The sequence below is a fragment of the Chionomys nivalis genome, chromosome 22 (assembly GCF_950005125.1).
Source record: "Chionomys nivalis chromosome 22, mChiNiv1.1, whole genome shotgun sequence".
Classification (NCBI taxonomy): Eukaryota; Metazoa; Chordata; class Mammalia; order Rodentia; family Cricetidae; genus Chionomys; species Chionomys nivalis.
Genome location: NC_080107.1, coordinates 43,725,120 through 43,742,045, shown reverse-complemented (window position 1 = coordinate 43,742,045; position 16,926 = coordinate 43,725,120). Strand labels below are relative to the sequence as shown.

General features: G+C 45.2%; 1 protein-coding gene across 4 annotated transcripts in view; it reads right to left on the bottom strand.

Annotated features, from left to right (window-relative positions):
- The window catches only part of Ddx31 (DEAD-box helicase 31), a 68,586-nt gene that overhangs the window by 22,349 nt on the left and 29,311 nt on the right, over positions 1 to 16,926 (bottom strand). The window contains exons 15-17 of one of the 4 annotated variants that reach the window (XR_009056011.1): positions 9,701 to 9,751; positions 8,081 to 8,215; positions 2,746 to 2,827 (exon numbers count right to left, since the gene is read on the bottom strand). Coding sequence is in view for 2 of the 4 variants with exons in the window: in XM_057755740.1 (XP_057611723.1) it covers positions 2,746 to 2,827; positions 8,081 to 8,220; positions 9,701 to 9,751 (273 nt within the window). In the remaining 2 variants the exon portion in view is untranslated. Of the gene's footprint in view, positions 1 to 2,745; positions 2,828 to 8,080; positions 8,221 to 9,700; positions 9,752 to 10,397; positions 10,457 to 16,926 lie in introns of those variants that run through there. The other 3 variants (XM_057755740.1, XM_057755741.1, XR_009056012.1) reach the window with 3 other exon arrangements.

The following is a 16,926-nucleotide window of genomic DNA, read 5'->3' as shown; positions in this document are numbered from 1 at the left end:
CATTTGTATGCTGGCCACTTGTGCATCTGCTGCAGAGCTGTCTGTGTTGCAGGGAGGGATTACCCAGGACAGGTATACTTTTCATGAGAAACAGAACAGAAGCTGGACCCAGCACCCACTGCACCCTTCCAGGCCAGGTATCTATGTGATGCAACACAGCAACTGAGATCAGGCATTCTTTCCTTCGCATTAAAATGAAACTTGGTCCTACAAGCTAGGTCTCAATCAACGGGAAGTCTCGTGTGATGAAATTTAGTTTTCCAAGTTAATCATATCTGGTAATGTCAGTGAAAACCCAATCTTACTTAGACTTCCCCCTCAAACAAATAGCAGCAAATTGTAAAACTATAAAAGCATCCAACTCATTTCTACCCAAAGGTGGGAGCCTGGGTGAGCTGGGGAGATGGCTGTCTCTGCTCTGGAGAACTCACATGGTTTGGAAGTAAAAATGAGTTGTTTCTGCCTCATTTCAATTAAAACTCCAGACAATCCTCAAATACGGACACTCTCATTCTCCTTCTACAGACAGGAAAACTGAGTTCAGGAGGAAGACAATCTGCCCAAGGCCACATAGATACCAGCTGCAAGGCAAAGACTCGAGTCCAGGTTGGCTTGACTCTTGCCCAGGCTTTTACAATGGCTCCCTAGGGCTCAGGACGTCTTTGAGTCTGGCCCCCAGCCAGGAAAGGCTTATGGAAAAGAACTGATGCTACAAGACCACAGAAGGGCAGATGTTAAAAATGACATGGCCAGTTGCTGAAAGGATAGAGAGAAATGCAGCTGCTCTGTTCCTTCCCTGGGGACAAGTCCTCCTGGGGGTGGGGCACTCTTCAGACAGATAAAAGGAGCACCTCCCTGTAGAGAAAAGTCTGTTCAGGGACAAAACTCAAACCAAAGCTGGTCCCAGAAAAAGTCTGGAGAAGGTTAAGTTGGCCCAACTTTTCGGATCTCATTTTGTCACTTTCTAGCCATTTCTCATTTCCGAATGGCAGGCACATATATTCCATTTCTTTATACAGCACTGCCAGGAAAGTGTGGCCATCACACTGTAGCCTCCCCTACTCCATAGTATATCTCACACTACCTTCTCCTCTCCTTAGGAGAGTATGTACATCTCTACTCTACACATGAAGAAGCTGAGACCTACAAAGGCTAGCACTTCCCAGGGGCATCAGCTAAGAAGATGAACCAAGGACCCGCTCTTCGCCCACTTTCAACTCCGCACCCTCCATAGCTCTCAGAGCTGGACTGGAACCTCAAGAAGTAGATTGAAGTAGCTACAGGAGCATCAAAACATTTAAAAAAAAACAAAAACTTTAAGCATAATAGTTACAGAATAAACAGAGGTCCTTAATCCCTTAAAAATAGACTGATAAGCTCACTCTAGTTATGGCTGTGATGTTTCTTTCACATGAAAAATCACTTAAAATAACTTGTTGATCAACTGCATCTTTAACAGCCTTTTCTAGTCACCGGGATCTGTGGTGTGGTATCAGTTACAGACCAGAAAAAAACAATTCAGTGTGGCGTTCAGAGTGCGGCTCTGTTGTAAAACACAGTATACGCCAATGTCCTGGGCAGAGCCCTCGGTGCCACTGGAAAAGAGCACCTCCAGCTGGCCGTGTGGTGCAGACCTGGACACCCAGCGCTGGTGAGGGTGAGCCAGCAGCACTCTGAGTCCAAAGCCATTCTGAGTTACACAGTGAAACCCTGTCTCATCAACAAAAACAAAGAAACAAAGCAGCACTTCAGCTCTCCTGGGCTGTGGTTGGCTAGTGCAAGTGGAGCCACAGGGTGCAAGGTCGATACGAGTGCTCTGAGGATAGACTGCTGGCTTCACGGGCTGTGCAGCTCCTTCACTCTAAGTACCACTCTCCTGAGGTCCTAGCTACCTCATGAAGTTACTAGAAAGATTTAGGGGAGCCCCACACAAAACTACTTACTGATGTAAACTCTTTTAGGTGTGCTCTGAAAGAAGAGTTTAAGCCAGGGCCAGGCAAATCTAGACCTGCCTCAAAAGCAGCATCGGTCCAAATAAGGGCACCTGATGCATGAGAGGAATAGCTCAGCCTGATCTAAATGGGTCTGATTTTCCCACTGCAGCATCGGGTCTAAGAAAATAAATGTGAAATATTCAAGTAATTAGCCAAGTCACATAGATCAACACACACGTGCATACGCTACATTGAGCAATGGATTAGAGGGGTTGGGCTGAGAGGCGGGGGCAGGGGGAGAATGCTCAGGTCTGTGAGTGAGCACAGCTCGCTATCTCCATATGGAGCTGCGTGCATAGTAAACATTTTTCTTCTTAATGATCTTAACTTTACTCTTCCTCTGTGGACAGTGCACTCACATTAAAAAATGGACAACCTAAGTGTGTCTGAGAGAGAGACAGAGATATTTATTTCTTCCATTCTGCCATGGATGGACAGGTCTAGTAAGTGGCCTTGATGATGAGAGGGGCCACCACCTGGGTGAACTTACAATGCTGGCTCCAGACTTGATGCCCTAGACCTCCTTTCTGTGGAGCCTGCTGCTGCCTGGCAGTCCTCCAGAATGGACTGGCGCCCATTAACTGGATGAGACTAGCAAACACATCCAGAGGGAAGAATAGGAAAACCCCACAATCATCAAGATCTGACTTCAGCTAATACTCACAGTCCTTAAAATATACACTCTGTTTGGCAGAACAAATAGCCCACATATGAAGACCCCACTGCCCAGATCAAAATATGAGCCACTTACCTGGGCCCCTCTCTGTCTCCTTTTAAAACAATCATCCTTTCTCAGGACAGCCAAAATATCTTCCATCCTAATCTCAGAAACACTGTAAGAAGAGCACACGCAAGTCAGCTTCTTAACTTTCCCAGATAGAGCCCAAATTCTGAAGTATAAAACTGTCCTGAAACTAGACTTGAACAGTACAAACAACACCTGAGAAGAAACAGTAGGCTAGCGAGTACCTCAGCTGGTACAGGAGGATGCTACCAAGCCCACAGTCTCACTTTAGGCACCAGGACCTACACAGTAGGAGGAGAGAACTGAGTCCCAGAGTTGTCCTCTGACCTTAATACTTATATACCATGCCCCCCCACACAGCATAAATAAATGCTAATAAAAATTCTTAAGAGGGTAATTTTTTTTCTCTCCCTTTCTTCCTTCCTTCCTTTCCTTTTCTTTCTCTCCCTCCCTCTTTCCTGAACAGGGGTTCTCTGTGTAGCCCTGGCTGTCTTGGAACTCATTCTGTAGACCAGGTTGGCCTCAAATTCAGAGATTCACCTGCCTGTGCCTCCCAAGTGCTGGTATTAAAGGCGTGCACCATCCATACCCAGCAAGGGTAATATTTTTAGGCTTTTAGACATCTGATAAAAGGGAAGGTAGCAACAGGACCAAGTCAGTCAGTGTCCACTGCACTTCCACTTCCCTGATGGTCTAAGGCAGGTTACCTGACACAGGAGTTCTTCCTTCTACCTGGCCACTCATCTTGTCTCCTTTTCTCATCCACTGTTTTCAGGCATGGTCTCATGTACTCTAGGTTGCTATCCTTGACTCAATACGGAACTTAGGTTGCCTTGATCTTCCTGCCTCTACCCAGGGCTGGGATTATGAGCAAATATCACCATACTAGGCCTGTACTATTCTTATTTATTTGTATGTGCTTGTGTATGTACATGAACCCATACGTACAACATGGCTTGTGTGGGGGTCAAAGAGCAACTGCAGGAGCCAGTTCTAACACGTGGGTCCTGGGGATGGAACTACCTTGCCAGTCCTCTGCCATTACTTCTTACTAAAGCTTGGTTACTAACACAGAAGGCTTGTTTCCTAATGTAATACTTGGATTTGAGCAGACAAGGAAATAACCATTTTAAATAAGTTGTTAGAAAACCCCTTAACTATGGGCAAAGACTACAGTGGTGATGTTGACTGCCTCAGTTCTATTCACAGCTCCTCTAGAGAATCTTTAACACTTGTCTCTTCATCATTCAGGGCTGAGGACCAAATGATCCCCAAACCTGGAGTCATATGCAAGCAAACTGTTGAAGCTAGGAGTCAAAATAAGAGACCATGACTGGCCACTGAGAAGCATCTGGGCTTCCAATACACCCAGCAACTACAAGGCCTTGTGGCTCTGGAACTGGGAGCAACATGGAAGTACAACTAGAGATAGAAAATGTGAGTTGCTGAGCTCGGCTTCCAGAGGAAAGGGAAGGAGGAGCTCCAGGGGAGAGAAACACATCATGAAGAGACAAATGATTTTGTTGTATGTTTTCTTTCTTCTTTTGGAAAATGTAACAGCAAATTAAAACACGAATGGCAACCTCTTACTGGCGAAGACAATTCTCTCCCTTTCCCCAACGGTTACTCTGACAAGGCTATGAATGAAAATGCCACATCTGACAGCCACAAACCTGAGATGTGTCAACTCCTCCTGAGTGCCAAGCCCCAGCCCCCACTCTCAGTAACACACAGACCTGGGAAGGAAAGATGTCTCTACAGCAGGGTGAAGTAGCTGCCGCAGGAGTGAAGGGTTGGGAAGACAGGAAGTAAGGCCAGGGTACTCCTTCCCTCAGAGCATTTTCTCCTGCCCACCCCCCACCTGTGAAGGACAGAGGCATGTGACTGAAATCTGCCTCCTACACCTGAAAACTAACGGTGGGACAGATGCACTTAGGCTTCTCTCTGTCCCATTTGACTCCCATTTGCTACCTTTGTGAGAGGGGGCAGACACAGATACACAAATGGAAAACAAATATAAGAACTTGGAGTGAAGTGGGGTTTGGTGGCTCACAGCTACAATTACAGCATATGGGAGGCTAAGGCGGGAGAACTGACAAAAGCTCAAGGGAGTTCAAGGCCAGCCTAGGTTACAGAGTAAGTTCCTGTCTTAGATCACAAGATAACAAGACAAAACAACAACAACAACAAAATGGGAGTGAAATTTTAAAACAGAGAGGAAAAAAATGTGATAAACAGCTAGGGCTAAAAGATGTGATAAATGGCGGGCAGTCATAGTGCAGGCCTTTAAATTAATCCCAGCCTTCAGGAGGCTGGTGCAGGCGGATTACATTTTAATAAACCAGCAGCAATACCTTTCTAAGCAAGTACTTAAAGCAGGAAGGAACTAGCACCATAAACAAGTGAGAAGGACTGAGAAACCAAGTCTGAGCCCTCAGATGGAGGCAGCAACAGCTAGGGCACCTGCTCTTGCCCAGTATGCTAGTGTGAACTGTAAGGAGAGCTCTGCAGCCCCCACACAAGGCAGGCAGAAGTTCATCAGCTACTCCGCACCCAATGCCTAGTTCTTGTGTTCTCAAGCACAAGACATGCACATACACCCTGTTGAAATAGGAGCGGCGGGGCTGCGTCTCCGGCACCCAGCCGCCCATATGGTTTAGCTTATGCCCCGAAATAATTACACGGAAACTGTATTTTTTTAATCACTGCCTGGCCCATTAGTTTTGGCCTCTTATTGGCTAGCTCTTACATATTGATCTAACCCATTTTTAATATTTTGTGAAGTACCATGAGTTGGCTTATCAGGGAGAATCTTAACCTGCGTCTGTCTGGAGTGGGAGAGTTATGGCGACTCCTTACTCGGCTTCTTTCTCCCAGCATCTTGTCTGTTTACTCCACCCACCTAAGGGCTGGCCTATAAATGGGCCTAGGCAGTTTATTTATTATTTAACCAATGACCTTCCTCCATCAACACCCTCCTCCACTGACTCCGTTTTAATGATTAAGGTGCCCTTTAAATTTCAAAAATGTTCTGGGCTATCCTTTCTATTGCAAATAATGTGATTTTTCTAAAAAAAACATTTTTTTAAGTTGGTTTTTTGTTTGTTTGTTTGTTTGTAGACAATGTGTCTCCAAAATCCAGACTGGCCTTGAACTCACTAAGTCACAGATAACCTTGAACTTCTGATTCTCCCAAATACTATGGTTACAGGTCTGCCTCACTACACTCAGTTTTCTCCATACTTGGGTTATAACCCAGGGATCTGTGCATATTAGCAAGTATTCTACCAACTCCAGCTCTGACAATTCACTCTTTCTTATTAGAGTTTATTTTAGTTTGCATTAAGTCAAAGCAAAAGCCTGCATAAAGATATCAAAGAATTGTGATGCCTGCTGCTCCCTAGTAACCCAGAGTCCAGTACTTAGAATGATTGCATCTAGTCATGAGACAGGTGGCAGCAGGGTGGGACCCTCATCCTATGTGACAGTTTTTACAATACTCTGCAGATACCCCTGAAATGCTCAGCTCATTTCCTCTGACACTTCCCTATACTCATCTTTCTCAACACTCTTGTCAATGCCTGGCCTTCCTGTGTCTTTTCTTTCATGTAAACAGCACAGAAGTGCTGACATTCAAGAGGACGGTAATTAATGTATCTTTAAAATAATTGGCTTGCTAATAATTCCTATTTGAATTAGTCACTGTCCCTTTTCAATTTTAGGTTCATTTTTGAACCCTGCACAGAAATTAACCTGAATGTGTTTATTAAAAAGAAATCAAGACAAGAGACAGAAGCACCTATGCTGTTAGCTCTGGTGTTTGACACATGCCACTTGCAACTGTGGCCCCTCAGGTTCTGAGGACTGTGACAGAGTGAATAGCCCTGGGGAGCCCCCTGGCAGGCCACAAGGAGTATCAAGCAGTCCCACACTGGAGGGCACTGATCCAGGTGGAGATATAACCAGAAGGGAGAGATGAACTACCTGAACAACACAGGGCCTCTCATGAGTGAGACCAAACGTGTGCTCCTTCATGAAACAAAACCATTCTTTCACTTGACAGATTGTTAAGATGAGGAGCAAGGCAAATAGAAGGAAAACCCAAGCTATCTTAATTTTGGTCCACTTGAATGACAACCTGGAACAGGTGCCCACCTGTACACAAATTCCCACACCAACAATCTTGAAAATTCTGAGAAATCTCACTAGACAGGGTCATGCCTACTGGGAAATGTGGTGAGAGCTGGCAGGACAGCCATACACAGCTCTGCAAGTTTGTGGTCAGTCGTACTGGTGTCCTCGGACCAGGTCTCTAGCACTGTTTACAACTTTGTACAGGGAAGAGTGTCTTTCCATGAAACGTATGGCTAGTCAAAGAGCAAAAGACAGGAACCACACGGCAGCCCACAGACAGACACACACACACAGCACAGCATCAGTTCTAAGCAGCACCTAAGCAGCCAACGAAGTTTCTGGGCTTGGCATGCATCACATCCTACCACCTTGGGCAGACACACAGCTCTTCCAGGGCTTCCAAATAGACTTGTATTCATCACCCTGTCATCTGAGTAGAAGAAATTCTTTTTTCTTTTCTTTTTTTTTTTTTTTTGATTTTTCGAGACAGGGTTTCTCCATAGCTTTTTTGGTTCCTGTCCTGGAACTAGCTCTTGTAGACCAGGCTGGCCTCGAACTCACAGAGATCCGCCTGTCTCTGCCTCCCGAGTGCTGGGATTAAAGGTGTACGCCACCACCGCCCGGCTAAGAAATTCTTAAAAGCAGATCTGTGTCAAAAACTGCAAGCCTTTACAAGCTGAGATTTATGGAAGGCCAGACAAGTCCCTTTAAGTGGCCCGGGGCCAATCATTTCCCTGTGAGCATCCCACAGGGGTATGAGATGGAGGCTGCAGATACACAGCCAGTTGCCTTATTCCGACTGCACTGAGGATCCCTCCTTCATGAAGGGAGAAAACTCTGTGCTGAGCAAAACATTATTATTCCTTTAAAGACAAATCAGCACTGAAGCTGAAAGGTGCTAAGCGCAAGGATGAAAGCGGAGCATGAAGAGGCCTTCGAGAAGTTGGCTGTAAGGGCATGCCTCCTACTGAAGAGCTGAAAAGCTAGGGGCACAGACCGCCCTATAACTTTCTAGCACTGCAATGGGAACTGCCAGGTGCAAATGGTACTGAGGGTTTTAGTTTTTGCCACTGGCTATTCTAGAACTCATTTAGGGATCACAAGGGTTAATGGCTCTTCAGCAGCTTACAAGGCCCATCCACTCAAAAAGCGACAGAAAGTTAATTACGTGAGATCAGCAGAAACCCGGCTCAGATTTCTGACTCACTTGATTTTGTGAGAAGCCAACGAGTTGACATATTCTGCCTCCGAAGGAGCCAAAATGAGCAAGCTGCTCCCATGACAGCCAATTCGGGCAGTTCTTCCAATCCGGTGAATGTATTCTGCAGGTGAAGACGGAGCGCTGTACTAAAAAGGACAACACAAATGAAGGCACTCATACATCAAGGCACTGCCACTAATTGGGAGAGTAATACCCCTCACCTGCCTCCAGGTACCCTGGCTACGGCTACTCTAACACAATCAGAAGCCGTCATTCAACCCTGAAGCTCCTGGCTTCACTGGAACAAGGCTCTGACATAAAAATGTGAATAGTGGCCAAGTTTCAGATGAATAAGACACGTCTCATCGAGTGTCTTCTTTTGAATTTTACAGGTCTCTTCATTTTCTTACTTGCATCTTTTCACTGAAGTGACTGTGCAAGCTGAAATGCAGGCAGGTGGAGTAAATTTCTCAGGGATGGCCGCACGACCTTGGCCTACTTCCTTGGTAGACATAGCAGCTGGGAGGCAGGAATAGTGGACAAGAGGCGTAAGAATGAAGGGCACCACCACTGTGTTGGCAGAGTCCATTTCTGCTGCTGGCCCCAGGGGCAGCCCAACCACCTTGCTGCAACCCTATTCTGTCCCAATCGGGGAAGTAGATAGTCAAGATCAGACAGGGCAGGAGAGTGTGTTCCTCACCTAAGGGAGGGACAGTTCCCACTCAGCAGAACAATCAGGCAGGCATCCTACTATCTCTGGCAATAACTTTGCCATTTTTAGAGTTCTCTCTCTGTCTCTCTCTGTCTGTCTCTCTGTCTGTCTCTCTCTGTCTGTCTGTCTGTCTCTCTCCTGCTACACAAATGGAAGATCAGTAGACCAAGGTGAATATACTACATGAAAGGCTTCCCATAATCAGAATCTGCCCCTGGCACACTAAAATCACCCGTCTACCCCTCTTCCATTGATTCTGTGGACAGCAGGAAAGAGACAATGCTTCCAGACCCAACATGATAACTTATGATGCGCAGATCAAATTTCGCAGTATAAGACAAGCCACAAAATGTGAATAAACCATGAGTCATGTAAACAGGGCACATGTCCCTTGGCCCCGACTGACAGGCTTAAAAATACCAATCTGCAGACTAATGAAAAGAAAAGAAAAACAAAACAAAACCCACTAGACCACAGCGCTAATACCTGTACCCTGCAGCAAAGTGTCTAAGGCAGGAGGTTTGTGTAAGATCCTGTCAGGATCTTAATTGCTCCCCGCAGGTCAATGTACATGGACACCAATCTCAGGACAGCTGAGACATCTCCTCCTGGACACAATGAAGCCTTCCAAGGGCCTGGGTAACTCCTGTTATTTTCAGACTCTCGAAACTTCGGTTTGTTACAAGAAATTAGTCCGGAAGCCAGAGAGTTTGCCACCCTCTCCTGAGAATGCACCCTGGCTGTTCTGCTGCAGTGTTGCAGAGGGGCTGGGCTAAGGAAAGATGTTAGAACTGTACAGTCAGGGCTGGTTGGCTGCTTCCTGGTTACCAGGGCAATACCCAAGAGGGTACTAATGATCATACAATGCGTCTTCTCATGCTGATATACTCACAACACCTCAATGACTAGATTACCTGAACAATCCAGGTGACTTGTGGAAGATCTAAGCCTCGAGCTGCAACATCCTTTAAAACAAAAAGAATATAGTTTATGGTTTAAAACTGAGTCCATCCTCCCCTGCCCCTTTTGGAGACAGATTACTGTGCTATGGCCCTAGAATGTTTTAGCCCAGGCTGGCCTTGAAGCTAAGATAATTCTCCTACCTCAGCCTTACCAATGTGTCACCCATGCCTTGCTGAGTTTCTGAACTTTTAATACTTGATAATACAAATTCTGAAGATGTAAACACACACACACACACACACACACACACAGGCACACATGCTTCTGAATACAACTTTAGATGGCTTAAGGGCCCATTGAAATCCATCTATCATTAAAAATTCTGAATCAGGGGCTATTGAGATGGTTCAGAGGGTAAAAGCTCCTGCCAGAAAGCTTAACAACCCGAATTTGACCATTAAAACCTACATGGTAGGAGGAGATGACCAATTCCCACATGTTGCTCTCTGACTTCCACACATATACCAGGCCATGCAACTCACCCATACCCAATAAATAATATAAAAAAAAAATTCTGGCCTGGGGGTGAGATAGACAACTTTCACAAATCATATAACACAATATGCAGGTCAGCCAAGACCTTAAATTGCAGCTGGCAATGGATCATGCAAGAATTCTGAAATCCTGGATAGCTTTGATGGCACACACCTGTAATCCCAACGCTTGAGATTGAAGGGAAGAGATCAGGAATTGAAGGTCATCTTCAGCTACAAAGCAAGTGTGAGGTCAGCCTGGGCTATGAGAGACCATGTTTCAAATAAATAGCCACCTCTCAAATAGTTTAGAAAAAAGCCATTTAGGATCAATGTGTCCATGAACCATTATCCCAACCCTATACGTCTAGTAATGCTGAGTGACAGCAGTCATATAGCAGCTGGAACGCTTCTGGAGTACCTCTCAAGGCACAGTGTTTACTGAGGATGCTGTCTGCTGGGTTTAGAGCAGCAAAGATTAAGTAGTTTGCAGTCACTTCTGGGATTTAAGATTAGGACACACTCCAAACCTGCCCATCACTTCAAAGACTTGACGGGACAGCTGAGAAGCCATAAAAGAGATGAAAATTTATTTTCCCTTTCAACTGGTCACCACCCATAGAGCCCAAGTTCTCAGCTTTCTCTATCCTTCTGCCATTCTGGCAGAGACTAGTTGGAACTGCCCAGTCTGTAGCAGTGATGTACACTTAGCTTTCACATTCGAGTCCAGCAGTAAGAGCAAGAGTCTACCAGCACCCAAGACACCAAGTGGAGCTCAGTATTTTACCTACAATACTTCAACTTTAATTAAAAATATTAAATTTATTTATTGGGGGAGAGGGTGCATGCTACTGCACATGTGTGGAGGTCAGAAGACAAATCTGCAGTACTGGTTCTTTCCTCATCTATACGGCTCCTAGAACTTAAATCATGCTGTCAAGCTTAATGGCAAGTTCCTTTACCTGCTGAGCCATCTCACCAACCTGCCTTAACCAATCTTAAAAGCAGCCATCATCCCCATTTGTCAGAGGGGAGGAAAAAAACTCAAGGTTTGAAGCCTAGGATACAACTATGTGGGGGAGGTATAACCCTCAGATGCAGGCCTGCTTCCCTTTTGCAAGGCCTTATTTGCCAATAGTACATTTTACCATGCAAAAGATGCTGAATCCCTCAAACACTGAGATGGGAATGCAGAACCATACACACTCTCATTGTAGAGAGCCTGGCCATACTTACAAAGCTCACCTACACTTGCTTTACTTCTACAGAGATGCTGGCAAAAGGCAATACCAGGTAAACAGAGGTTATTCATTCAGCACCGTCTATGAAGAAACAGATTGAATAAAAGATGGAAAGAAGAAAATTCTAACTTAGAGAGTTTCTAAAAGACCTTTGAGTATGTATAATATGCTTTTGTGTAAGAAACACAAGCATAGTCGTTTAAAAAAAAAAGCGCTCCTCTTTAGAGGAAAGAGGAGACCAGGAGGAAGACGGGTCACAGACACAAAGTGGACACTAGAGTGTCTACTGTGAAGGAAGGTGATTAGCTCTTATGCAATAGGAACCAATATGGTTTACAACTGCCGAAGACTAAAGCCTAGAAGCCAAATCCAATCAACTGTCTAGAACCAATTATTAATTTGCAGGAATATGGGAGACAGGGAACAAGCTAACCAACTCCAAAAAGGCACTTTAAAACAAGACCATGAAGGAATAAAGCTGGAGAGACTACTCGGTAGGCAAGCATGAGGACCTGAGTTTGAATGCCCAGAACCCTTGCAAAGCCAGGCACAGTGCATGTCTATAAGTGGCAAACAATAGGGTATTTGTCTCAAATAAGGTAGAAGACCGACTGAAGTAGTTTTCTAACACCCATACATGGGCACAGTCATGCCCACACTTGCAAGCACACAGGAAAAAAAAAAATTAAAAAACAATTAATCTGATTTCTATAGCCCCACCCAAAAAATGTAGGGGTGGGGCTGTCAGTGAGAAATTATAAAAACAAAAACCATTAACTAGATGGATGAGTGCCCTGAAAGGGCTCAAAACTGCCGACAGCTATGTGTGGTACTTCACACCTATAGTTCCATAAATTCCAGTGTTCAGAGGCGGAGGCAGGATTATGACATTGAGCTAGCCGGGCGTAGTGGCGCACGCCTTTAATCCCAGCACTCGGGAGGCAGAGGCAGGCGGATCTCTGTGAGATCTCTGTGAGACCAGCCTGGTCTACAGAGCTAGTTCCAGGACAGGCTCCAAAGCCACAGAGAAACCCTGTCTCGAAAAACAAAAAAAAAAAAAAAAAAAAAAAAAAGACATTGAGCTAAAGGCCACAGCATGTTCATAGCAAGTTCTAGGCAAGCCAGGACCACAAGGTGAAATCTTGTCTCACCCACCAACAAAAAGTAACTTCTTCAGACAGAGAAATTCAAGGTGGTTCTTACTTTTCTCTTGGTATCTTCCTATGGTGTTTGTTTCTTTTAAACAACAGGTGTTATCATTTTTTCCGAAAATTTGACATAGAAAACTTTAATTTAAACCTACAGAAGAGTGAGTGGTTTGTCCATCTTTTCTCTAATCCATCAACTGCTAACGTTAACACATCTGCTTTTTCCTTCCATATGAGGACACAGACACAGGAGACACACACATCGCGCACTTGCAAATATAGTGGCAGCTCAGTCTCCCACACTTCAGCAGGCCTTCTACTCCTCTACTCAGCACCACACGAGCAACTCTGAGGGAATCAAAAAAAAAAAAAAAAAAAAAAAAACAACATTTTCCCATCAACCAAATCCTACGGCTGCTTTTCTAGATTTCCTTAATCTGGAACAGTGCCAGTGGTGGTCTGAATGAAAAGGGCCCCCATAGACTCATAGGGATCGGCATCATTGGAGGTACGGTATTGTTGGAGGAAGTGTCACTGGGGGTGGGGGTGGGAATTAAGGTTTTAGAAGGTCAAGCCAGGCCCAGTGACTCTCTCTCTTCTTGCTGCCTACTAATCCAGATGTAGAACTCTTCAGCTATTTATCCAGAACCACATCTGTCTGCTTGCCTCCATGCTTTCTAACATGACAACAATGAACTAGACCTCTGAACCTGAAAGGAAGCCCCAATTAAATGTTTTTCTTTATAGGAATTGCCAATGGCCATTGGTGTCTCTTCACAGCAATAGCACACTAAGACAGTGCTCCTGCTTCCCATTGACTTTAGGGTTTTAAAATTTTTTATATGTATTTGTGTGGGCCTGAATCTATATTTGTTTGTTTGTTTTCTTGAATGTATGTTTAAGTATACCATGTGTATACAGGTGTAGTGGAAACCAGAAGAGGATGTAGGATCTCCTGACAGTGGAGTTACAGTCAGTTGTAAACCAGTGATGTTGGTGCTAGGAACAAAATCCAGGTCCTCTGCAAGAGCAGCAAGTGCTCTTAACTGTTGAACCACCTCTCCAGCTTCTTGTTTATTTTTTTGATGCTCTCCAAAGAAACATTCCACACTCTAGGTATAACTATTTGTTTCCACACGGTAGGGTTCAGGCAGGCATTCTGGTAGGATGGTACCTTTGGGGCAGTATGGACTACTTTCGACTCCAAGACACAGGGAGGCCTGCTGGCTGCACACGGGAAATTTTGTGCTTAATCAGTGGGCTGAGTGGTGTCCACCAGCTCTCTCCACTAAGAAGGGACACAAGTGTAGAGTCTGGACTCAAAGTCATGGGAGTAACCTTCCTCTCAACATTTCACCCAAGGATCCTGACTCTATTGGTACCCTTGTCTGTATCAACTGAGACTGATGATGCAAAGGATGACTTTCTAAGTCCAGCATGCTTTCCTTAACATCACTGCTGAGCATGTCTGCATTAAAAACAGCTTTCCTTTCCACTTTTTTCTAGCCCATTGCCTTAACTCCTCGGCCATGACTACAGAAGCCCTTCCACTATTTAACAGTAAGGATTTTCCCAAGTGTGTTGCTAAAGGCCTTTAATCCCAGCACTCAAGAAGCAGAGGCAGGTAAAACTGTGAGTTTGAGGCCAGCCTGGTGAAACATAAAGTTCTAGGTCACCCAGGACTACACAATGAAACACTGTTTCAAAAAACAGAGCAACAACAAAAGTAACAATTGGGATACAATAGCCTTTTTAAACAAGTCTATGCTAAGTTTCTGTAAGAAGCAAGGAAAGGACTGAACAAGATGCTTGAACAGGACCAGGCTGCACTTCTAAGTGTGTAAATGGAAGTTAATGCTGTCAGTCCAGCATCCTCTGAGAGCTGAAGCTGTGGAGCTCACAATCTAGAATATTTGTGAGAATGCAATCTAGAATGTTCTACAAGCACAGGGGAGCAGAAACAGCTCTCAGCACTAACCACTGTCAACACTGAGGAAACTGATGATGTTTCATTCTGCCCAAACTCTTCGTGTGAAATGATGACTGCTCAGTGCTCTGATGCAGGACACAGGTTGGGGCTACTTGAGCTTTTCAGACAAGTTTAATGCTCTGCTGGAATAGACATACACAGAAAACGATAGCAGTATTCTAGATGAAACTGAGCCTGGAGAGGCCATGTCTGGCCCCCACAAGCTCTACCCCACACAACAAGCTTAGTAAATTCAGCCAGGAAAGATATTAAATTCTACAATAGGGTTGAAGATACAGCTTAGTGGTGTGGCACTTCCGGCTGGGTGAAGCTTTGAGTGAGTTTCCTCGCACACAAAACAACCTAAAACAATGACTGAAATTTACTGAACTGCAATATGCTGAAACAATGAGCGTTGAAAGTCACAAGCAGCCGCTACTCCACCCAGTCACCCACCTGCAGTTTCCCTCTCTGACAGTATTGCCAGGGAGCCCAGGCTGAATGTGAACTCCATTCCTCCCATCTCAGCCTCTCGAACTTGGACTGCAGGCATGTACCACCCTGCTGGACTCTGCTGTTTCTTTCATTGTGCAGAGCTTGCTAACAGCCAATCCCTCTCACACCTAGGTTTAATTCACTTTCTGCATCCCCTTCCCAATACTAGAGAAAGGAGTCAGACCTGGTCCACAGCAGGGAGGACTGGCACCAGCCTGGCAGCACTGGGAGTCAGCCAGGTTGGGGAAGATGGTCAGTCTGCTGCACCAAGTCACCCACATGTACTGTGGCTAAGAACTACTTGTTAATGAAGGACAAATGAGACAGTGCATACAGGAACCATCCTAGCAACTATAACCCAAGTGTGCATTTCATAATGAAGAAACCGTGACAACTGTAACACTTCTCCACTCTCCCTCACCACATCCTACTTGGCCTTGGCTTCTAGGAAGGTGTTAGCTACTCACACCAGATCAGTAAGAAATTGACTTGCTGGAAAGGCTTCAGTTCTGTCCTCTCAGCTCTCAAAACTTAAGCCTGATCACAGCCTCATTTCATTCCTTTAACCTAATTAGGGCAAAAGAATCACTAAAGTCAGCTCTGAAAGACATTCACCAACGAAGCCTTGAAGGCCCTGGGCTTGACAACTGGCGGCCTCCATGAGACCCAGGAGTACAGATGGAAGGCAGCTTGCTCAGGTGCCAGCCTGTCAGTTGGATTAAAATGACTCATTTATTTACCCAAGAACCTCACAAAGTGCTTTTACTAACAGGGAGAGGGAGCCTCCCTCTCTCTAAGAAGGGGCACACAAACTCGCCTCTGACGCCTTCCTGGCCTGCCAAAAGTCATTATTGCCATGTGTGGAAAGCCATCAGCAGGGTACAGGCCCCCGTTGTCCAGGTGACAGATTGGGCTGCGTAATCAGAGGAGGAAGGGGAGAGTGCAGAAGCTGTCAGAGGCGAGAGATCTTGGCTGGAGCCGCCAAAAAACTGGCAACATGAGTTAGCGTGACTGAGTAAACAGCAAACAATCTCCAAATGATCCTTCCATTAGCAGTGCAGAAACTAAGTGTTAAGGATAAACTTCCCCGAAAAGCACAACCACAAGTGTGAGAGTCACATTCATGCAGGGCTCTGAACCCAGTCTGGGGACACGTACAGTCCTTGCTTCTTTGTCTCTTGGCCGCTGGCACAGTAAATTTCCCAGGAGGAAAGGAAATTAAGAACTGCAGACAGCAGTGTGTTTCAATCAGAGAAAACAAAACAAAAGCAATGAGCCAGTGGAGGGGCAGCACAGGGGACTCACAAGAAGCTCTTAGGTAGGAAACCTACCTGGTGGATACCCATAGTCTATCCATCCTAGGTGTGCTTAGCCAACAATTCAGGCATCAGAGGCCTCTCCTTTCTGAGGACAATACTCCATTCCATTCACCCAGGGACAACCAAGGAGAGCAAACACACCAGGAAAAGTCCTTAAAACCAGAGCGGACTCTGAAATTTCATTTTGTGGGCACCCAGTGGCATTTTCCTGCATGGATCTAAAGACAGTACTCCCTGCCATGGCTCTGGGCAAGTTATAACAAAGAACCAGCAGAAAAAATACTCTGTAGATAAAACAAAGTCCCGAGCCCAATTCCTTTAATTTCTCAATTCTATTCAGAAAACAGGCCCCTAAGTTTCAGTATCCTTTCTCATCCTTACTCCTTGCCTCATTGATGTTTTACTTGAGACAGGATGTTTTGAGGCTGAGGTTTGGGTCTTCCTGCTTCTACTTCTCCAATTCTGCGATTACAGGGAGCTGTGTACCATCACACCCAGTCCATTCCTCTTCAGTTAAGACTTCTCTTGCACA